At 36.6% G+C, this 8,716-nt stretch overlaps 1 protein-coding gene across 1 annotated transcript; it reads left to right on the top strand.

Moving 5' to 3' along the window:
- The first annotated feature begins 334 nt into the window (after positions 1-334).
- Positions 335-5,485, top strand: LOC120071261 (formate--tetrahydrofolate ligase). Its single transcript, XM_039023424.1, has 5 exons — positions 335-724; positions 982-1,131; positions 2,106-3,281; positions 3,718-3,864; positions 4,961-5,485. The coding sequence occupies exons 1-5, from the start codon at positions 563-565 to the stop codon at positions 5,234-5,236; spliced, it is 1,911 nt and encodes a 636-aa protein (XP_038879352.1). The 5' UTR covers positions 335-562; the 3' UTR covers positions 5,237-5,485.
- Positions 5,486-8,716: the final 3,231 nt, after the last annotated feature.

Here is an 8,716-nt window from a genome sequence, read left to right as displayed (position 1 = left end):
ATGGTAGAGTGCTTGCTTAGCATGCGAGAGGTACGGGGATCGATACCCGCTTCTCCAATTCTTTTGTTAAATTTCATTTCATTTTCATTACATTTTTTTCTTAATACCAAGAAAAACTGTCTTAAACAAATATCCACATGGTCAATGATCCTCGTCGTTAGGCAGGGCAGCAATTCCCTGTCACAGGGCACAATGTCCAATTTTTCTAAGCACATCCATCATCCGCCGTCCATCACCATCATTATCCACACATCATCTCCAAACCCCATCATTGAACGGCTGTCATTTCTACTCTATTGCCACAACCATATCACTTGATGACAACAATCCACACAGGCCCTCATTAATGATTTTTCTAATCTGTAAAACAATGTCTTTTTTTCTTTTCTCTTCCTGGGAAACGCTTGAAAGCGACAATTTTGACAATCTGATCCATTCATTCTACTGAGATAGATCAGCAGAGTCTATTTCAAGAAGAATTTCAATACCCCAGAAGGCATTTTTGGTGAAGGAAGCTAATTTCTGTTCTGGGTTTTGAAGGATCTTGCCAAAGTTTTGCAAAATGAGTTCATACAAGACAGTGAGGAAACTCCAGGTGGAATCTCCAGTGCCTGCAGATATAGACATTGCTAATTCAGTGGAGCCTTTGCATATAGCTGAGATTGCTAAAGAGCTCAATCTTAGCTCTACCCATTATGATCCTTATGGCAAATACAAGGCTAAGGTGAATCTGATTCAAATCACTTTTTCCCCCCTTTTTAGATTTAGGATCTTGAGTTTTTGAGTGAATCTGTTTCTGGGGTTGTTTTGATTGGATGATTGATAAAATGGAAGTACTGTTTGTCAAGCTGTGTTGTTGTCTTTTGCTTTTTCTTTATAGGAATGCTTAAAGTTGAATTGAATTATTAGCTGTTTGGAGGATTGATACGACTGTTTGGTAATCTGAGGTTGGATTAAAGCATGTTGGTGTCTGGTTTGCAGGTCTTGTTATCTGTTCTTGATGAGGTTAAAGGATCTGAGGATGGATATTATGTGGTGGTTGGGGGGATTACACCTACTCCTCTTGGGGAAGGCAAATCCACTACTACTGTTGGACTCTGTCAAGCTCTTGGTGCTTTTCTTGACAAAAAGGTAGTTTTCTTTTTCTATTTAGATTGAGTTATTATAATTTCGGCCTCATTCGGTAATGATTTCATTTTTAGTTTTCTGTTTTCAAATTTTTTATGCTTGTTTCCTTAGCCATTTCTATTGGGATGATTTTCACTTTTCTTGAATAAATGCTTGTATTCTCAGTCAAATTTGAAGAAACAAAAACCGAGTGTCTAGAAACTAAAATTTGGTATGGATTATGAAAATATGGTAAAACGTTAGGTAACAATACAAAGAAACTCATAGGTGGAAGTAGTGATTATAAGCTTAATTTTAAAAAACTAAAATCCAAATAATTATTAAATGGGCCCACATGTTTGTTTGTTTGTCTTTTTAAGTAGTTCTTAGCTGCATTTTTTGATTGAAATGAAACACTTTAGTTCTTGTTTTGCAACAAATGAGATGAAAAATGGCCACTATGGTAGTAACAATGTTTTACTTCTTTGGATATTTGAACGCATCACCCTATTTATACTTTGTTTATTGTTTGGCAAACTTTGGTTCAAATCAAACTCTTGCAGTCAAGAAGAATGTCGTGCTTTCAAATTTAATACGTATTTGTATATTTTGTTTACTCATAACTCAGTTTGTGCCTATTTAAATATAAGTATGAAATGTTCTGTGTGCAAGTGATTTACACATATATTCATACTCTATATTCATCTCTAATGTTTACCTTAATAATTGGATGACTCTTTTATTGTTAGCTTCAACCCAAATTCAAGAACAATTCTTGAATTTTAGGGGGATGACATGTATTATTTTTGTTCATTTTTATCCTTTTCTATGCCCAGTTTTGATGACTAAAAGGAAACTTAGAATCATGGTTGTCTCTCCTTTAATTTTTTCTACGTTTTATTGATGCACAAATTAAAGAAGTTTGCTAGTTGCAATGTAAACATGATTATACTTGGACCTACTTTTGCAGCCTGATCACTTGTCTAGGTTGATTTCAGGTAGTCACCTGCCTTCGCCAGCCCTCACAGGGACCGACATTTGGAATCAAGGGTGGTGCAGCTGGAGGTGGTTACAGTCAAGTGATTCCAATGGATGAATTTAATCTTCACCTAACAGGAGATATTCATGCTATAACAGCTGCAAACAATCTTTTAGCTGCTGCTATTGATACCCGAATTTTCCATGAGGCATCACAGTCAGATAAGGCTCTTTTTAATCGGCTTTGCCCGGCAAACAAAGAAGGAAAACGAAGCTTTAACAATATCATGTTCAGACGTTTGAGGAAACTTGGGATTGCCAAGACAAGACCTGAAGATCTGACACCAGAAGAAGTTAAAAAATTTGCCAGGCTTGATATTGATCCAGATTCTATTACCTGGAGAAGAGTAATGGATGTAAACGATCGGTTCTTAAGGAAAATTTCTATCGGTCAGGGTCCCGATGAGAAAGGGATGGTGAGAGAAACTGGATTTGACATTTCAGTTGCCAGTGAAATAATGGCAGTTTTGGCCCTTACAACATCCCTGGATGATATGAGAGAGAGGCTAGGAAAAATGGTCATTGGCAACAGTAAGGCTGGTGACCCCATAACTGCCGATGATCTCGGTGTCGGTGGTGCTTTGACAGTGCTGATGAAGGATGCTATCAACCCAACGTTAATGCAGACTCTTGAGGGAACTCCGGTTCTTGTTCATGCTGGTCCTTTTGCAAATATTGCACACGGTAACTCCTCTATAGTGGCTGATAAGATTGCCCTGAAGCTGGTAGGACCTGGTGGGTTTGTAGTCACAGAAGCAGGTTTTGGGGCTGATATTGGTGCTGAGAAATTTATGAACATAAAATGTCGCTATAGCGATTTAACTCCCCAGTGTGCAGTAATTGTGGCGACGATAAGGGCATTGAAAATGCATGGGGGTGGGCCAGAAGTTGTTGCTGGGAGACCTCTTGACCATGCCTATTTAAATGAAAATGTTGGTCTTGTTGAAGCTGGCTGTGTTAATTTGGCCAGGCATATTGCAAACACAAAGGCTTACGGTGTGAATGTTGTTGTTGCTGTGAACAAGTTTGCCACAGATACTGAAGCAGAAATGAATGCAGTTCGAAATGCTGCTTTGGCTGCTGGGGCATATGACGCTGTTATTTGTACTCATCATGCTCATGGCGGAAAAGGAGCGGTAAGCCACTCAATGCTACTGATAATTAATAAGGTTTTATACAACCAATCCAGTAAAACACCTCAACTGTTAATATCATAAACTAAGGAACATTACTATTAATGTGTAGGTCATTGAAATATATGGAAATATTCAAGTATAATGTGTGCTTGTAGGAAGTGACATTTTTTCTTGTTCATGTCGTGTCAGTATACCATGTACACGTTTGTGCTTTTTAGGTGATCAATTCCTATAGGAAAAGGTAGAATAAATAGAGAATCAATTTTAAATAATATGAACTATGAACATTTTCGTAATCCAAGTCCCTAATTTTTTTTTCAGCTTATTCCCACAAATCAGTCATCATTAGCAAACATCAAGATGATGTCTTTGATGATAAAATGATGATTTTTCTTTGATTAGGCATTAAACTTTATCATAATCTTCGAATCTTCAGGTCGACCTTGGTATTGCAGTTCAAAAAGCATGTGAGAATGTAACTCAGCCATTGAAATTCTTATATCCGTTGGATATAAGTATTAAAGAAAAAATAGAAGCTATAGCCAAGTCCTACGGAGCTAGTGGGGTGGAATACTCGGAACAGGTGAGCTCTTGTTGCAACTTTCTATTGTTTGTATGATATCGAAGAATTCATTTGATTTGCACGCATTAGCTGTATATAAAATGATTGATGTAATGATGTCTCAGTTTCTTCTTTCTACAATTGGGAATAATCCTTATATTGATAGAAGAAACATGTTGTCAAGAGAGGGTTCACCTTCTGATTAATGTAGATCCAGAAAGAGGAAATTTTAACAGTTCTCTCTCTGGTGAGTTAGTTTCTGATGGGCTGAAAGTATCTGAAGAAAACTATTAATACGAGTAATTATTGCAGAAGTAAAAGTTTCCTCTCTCTACAAGACAATAAACATATCAGAATGGCACAGTTGAGAGTGATTTTAAAATGGTTAAAATCACATTTGTCATCTTCACTCATAACATGTATTTAATCACTAAAAATCAAGTTCAAGTATATGAACATCGCATTTAGAAGTGTAAAATCAAGGTTAAATTACAAATCTGGTCCTTATGATTTGGATAAATTTAGAATTTAGTCTCTATGATTTATAATAATTTGAATTTAGTCTTTATGGTTTGATAAGACATGAATAGTCACTACGTAGAGATTATGTATGATAATTTTATCAAATCATAAAGACTATTTATGAAGTTTTATCAAACTATAAGGACTAAGTTTTAACTTTTAAAACTATAGGGACTAATTTCTAACTTTTCCAAACCACAAGGGACAAATTTGTAATTAAACTTGAAATCAAGCATCAAAATGATTATTTGAAAATCACTTTTAATAAGTTACTTATAAACAGATAACTTTCACTAAAATCACTATTTATAAAATCACTCCCAAACAAAAATCAATATTCCTAAAATCACTCCCAAACAAAAATCAATATTTCTAAAATCACCCCTAAACCGTCCGTAGGACGGTGGAAGGTTGAGTATTAATCCTAATTGGAAGGCTGTCCTGGCCTAAGAAAAATGATAAAACTAATTAAAACACCAGCATTTCCTACTGCAGGTTGAGAATGCAATTGCTTTATATGAAAAGACTTTAAAAAACTGGACTTACAAAAATATTGTTAGGAAACTGAGCAAGTGTTTACTGTTTAAATCAACAGGCTGAGAAGCAGATTGAGATGTACAGCAGGCAAGGATTTTCGAGTCTACCGATCTGTATGGCGAAAACGCAATACTCCTTCTCACACAATGCTTCAGAAAAGGGAGCACCGAGCGGATTCAAGTTGCCGATAAGGGATGTGAGGGCTAGCATTGGTGCTGGCTTCATCTACCCTTTGGTGGGAACAATGAGTACAATGCCAGGGCTTCCTACAAGACCTTGCTTTTATGACATCGATCTCGACACCGCTACCGGGAAGGTAATTGGTCTTTCTTGAAGGTGGAAAAGGAGGCTTCCCAAGCAGTTGCCTTGTCTGGCATCTTTCTGATTTGCACAAGCAATTCTCAAGCACTTTCCAACAGCAGATGTTTCAAAAGTTCCTGTTCAAGTGCATTGTTTCTCTCCTTAAATGTTCTGTTCTTTCCTATAATGCAGCCTTTGCTGAACTTTGAACTGTCTGTAGTTATATTCGTTAATAAAATGGAAAAAGGGTAATAAAGATTGTGTTCTTGCTCATATTTTGTCTTCCTTTGTTTTGGAGATCTTTGTTTTATCCTTCAATAAAGAGGAAAGGGAGAAGAAAAATGGAGTGATTCCCAATGGTGGGTTCCACCATTGATTCCCTTCTAGAACTTTATTCCTTCTTGAACTTTGATATATAACATCTTCCATTGACATAAAATTTAGAAGTTAAATTTTATTGAACTACTTATTTTTAAAATTTATAGAGGAAAGATTAGTACTTGAAATATATATATATATATATATATTGAAAAGTGAAGATAGTAGAGATTGATTTTAATATTTACTGAAAGAATGAGAACTAAATTTAAGTCAACAAAAAAAAGCACAACTTAACTAATAAATAACTACAAATAAATTATTTAAGGTAAATATTTATATAGTTGTAATTTTAATAAATCTACAAATCTAATCCTTTTTAATCCTATTACTTTTAATTTAAAAGGACCTTCCCCTTACAAATAAATATGGTCATCATTCTCAAGATTAAGGGCAACTGTTCTTCCCTTTGCTGATTACACGATTGTGCATTGTACAAGGTTGGTTTGAGGAAGAAGAGGACGTGAAGGTTAGAAGCACGCTCACAAGTCATTCTCTCCGTCGCTTTATAAGACTGCCAGCTCAAGCCGAGAACTAGCCCAAGCAACAAACAAAGCGGCGATCCCACCAATAACGCCTCCAGAACCTTCTCAACCCAAAAAGCGAAAGGTGATTATTTCACCAAGAATTGAAGAAAGGGTGATCGCATCACCTCGAGTTGAAAAGTCTTCATCTCGCCAAAGCCAAACTCCATTGCCTCAACCTAGAACAAACTCTCCCCCACTCTCAAACGACGTTGATCATGAGGAGTCTCCTAGGTTAGGCGTCGACCTGAACAAGCGTCCACCATCGCTTGGAAAGCCCCCTGCTCCTGAAGACTTCACTTTTCCCATTACCCCCCTTTCAACCAAATTTCCAACACCTCCACCCTCCCTAAAATCCAAAACAAGCCCACCACACGCCACTGCTGATGACCCAAGCTTACCAACACTGGAAACAGGTGGAGGATCAGGCATTGTGAGGCCAGTAGGCACCAAATGGACAAAGGAAGCCAATACAACACTAACACATCTAAAGAAATTGATCCTGATGATGAATGGTATAGATTCCTTCATGATAACCTTTGAGAACCAATCTTAGGAGGTCTCGATAAGCTATCGCGGCAACAACATATCCTCTCAACGCAGATGAACTATCTAATGCGACAGCATGAAGAACTCGTTAGGCAACACAACGAGTTGAAGGAATTTGTCCAAAACCAACAGAGCGTTAAAGCGAGAATTAATTCGGTAGCAAACGCAACGATAGCACGAGTAGTTCCATTTCATGATCCAATTATTTCAAGATATCATAGCTCGCCTAGTGGTTGGACCCTCTGTCCCCCGCATCTCCAAGCTCCTTTACACTTCCCTAAAGAAAATGCATCACCACAAGAGCAAAACAACAATGTTGCGGGAGGAAATTAAAATTTGGGGGGTGTTTGCTTTCAATTTCTTCTTGTATTCACTATTAACGCATTATGAAATTAAATCTATGAATTCCATTTTGTGCCAATTTTTCCTTGGCTTTTCTTTTCGTTTGTATCTTGCTTATATTTTTTGATCGCTTAATAGTCTTCTTTGTTTTGTTGCGTTCCAATAAAGACCTCAATGATGATACTATGGTCAATACAATGTTTATGTTTGACTGGTGTTAGTATTAAGCCTTAGGATTTTGCCTTAGGAAACATTCTTGAAATTAGTATGCGTGCAAGCTTTACCTCAAATCTCTTTTACGATATCTTTCTAAGTCATCGCGTAATTCAATTTTCAATAATGAGGACCTTGTTGCTCTCTAAATTTGGGGGTCGAAGGTTTGAGCTAAATGTGTTCAAATCAAGTTTTTTAATCTTTTAAAATCTCCTTGTTTATATTATTTTTCTAAAAAAAAATTTAAAAAAAAGAATAAAAAAAAAAAGAGCGTTGAGATCGGATTCTGCTTGTAGTTGGATGTCCACATTACACCCATGGGGACAAGCCAAAACAAAGGTAGGGATCGTGATCAACGCAAGAAATAAATGATCGCAACTCCACTTTCATATCAAAAGGCATGAGTTAAGTCTGAAAAGAGTGCCTTGCTCATAATTGGATGTCCTCATGACACCTGTGGGGGTAAGCCAAAAAGAAGGTGAAATGCTCAGATCAACGCATGATCAAACCTAATTAATACACCAAGGAGAACTTTGTTTTTAAAATCTCTTAAACAAGAAGCCCATTCTTGAAAACGAAATATAAGATAATTTTGAAAATGAGTAAGGTATTTTTAAAGAATAAGCTTGCCGCATCTAAAGACTGGAAATATTTTCATAGGTAGAAGAATAAAGCTAAAAAAAGCTTTGGTCCGGCAGTTTTGAGTTGAAAACATTTTGAGAGGTCTAGGCGATGTGTCAAAATGATAGAGATTTATTAAGACTCTAAATATATGTTTGAGGACAAGCATTGCTTTAAATTTGAGAGTATGATAACTTGTAGAAATACAAGTTATTTTGTCTCTTTTATCTAAAACAATTAGAAAAAAGCATTGAAAATGCGACAACTTGATAAGAAATTCATAGAGATAATTACATCATGCAATCACATACAAACAAAGCCTATCTATTTACAAAAAGTTATAAATTGTGTTTCGTTTGGTGCAGGAAACCTATTTATGTGATCGCGAGGAAAGTTTAAATGCCAAAATGGAGATCGCATAAATAACCAAGTCAGTGGATTCTTGCGATGAGAATTGACGCAACACGGGCGGTGGAAGTCAAATAAAAAACCAAGTTGGTAGCCGATAAGAAAGCTTCACGTCAGAACCAATGAACTTCTGACGTGCAGCAGGCGACACATCAAGGTATGACATTTTGAAGGAACTCTTACACAAGAGTACCTATGAGCAGAAGCAGATCTTTGTAATTCATTGTGATAGAATTTCCACATAAACATTTGAACATACAAATATGCATTGATAACGCTAAATTACTGGTATGCTAAAAAGATTAAAACAAGAATCCGAGAGAACAAACTAATTGAAGACTTTTCTTCACAAATCTCACTCTCTCCTTGAACGAACTCCTCTTGCTCTTGCTAGTCCAGCAAGTAATTGCTCAGCAACACCTCGATCGTCTACACGAACAGCTTCACACGAATAACAGGCAACGGGGACGACACCACCA

This window comes from Benincasa hispida, chromosome 2 (assembly GCF_009727055.1).
Source record: "Benincasa hispida cultivar B227 chromosome 2, ASM972705v1, whole genome shotgun sequence".
Classification (NCBI taxonomy): domain Eukaryota; kingdom Viridiplantae; phylum Streptophyta; class Magnoliopsida; order Cucurbitales; family Cucurbitaceae; genus Benincasa; species Benincasa hispida.
Note: the sequence above shows the minus strand (reverse complement) of the source record. Positions and strands in the feature narration are given on the sequence as shown.

What these genes read in the sequence shown, in the direction of transcription:
- LOC120071261 (XM_039023424.1), top strand. Translation starts at nt 563, where the DNA reads ATGAGTTCATACAAGACAGTGAGGAAACTCCAGGTGGAATCTCCAGTG. An exon ending in ATGGCAAATACAAGGCTAAG is followed by an intron (nt 725 to 981) that starts GTGAATCTGATT and finishes TCTGGTTTGCAG; the next exon opens with GTCTTGTTATCTGTTCTTGA. An exon ending in GGGTGGAATACTCGGAACAG is followed by an intron (nt 3,865 to 4,960) that starts GTGAGCTCTTGT and finishes TTAAATCAACAG; the next exon opens with GCTGAGAAGCAGATTGAGAT.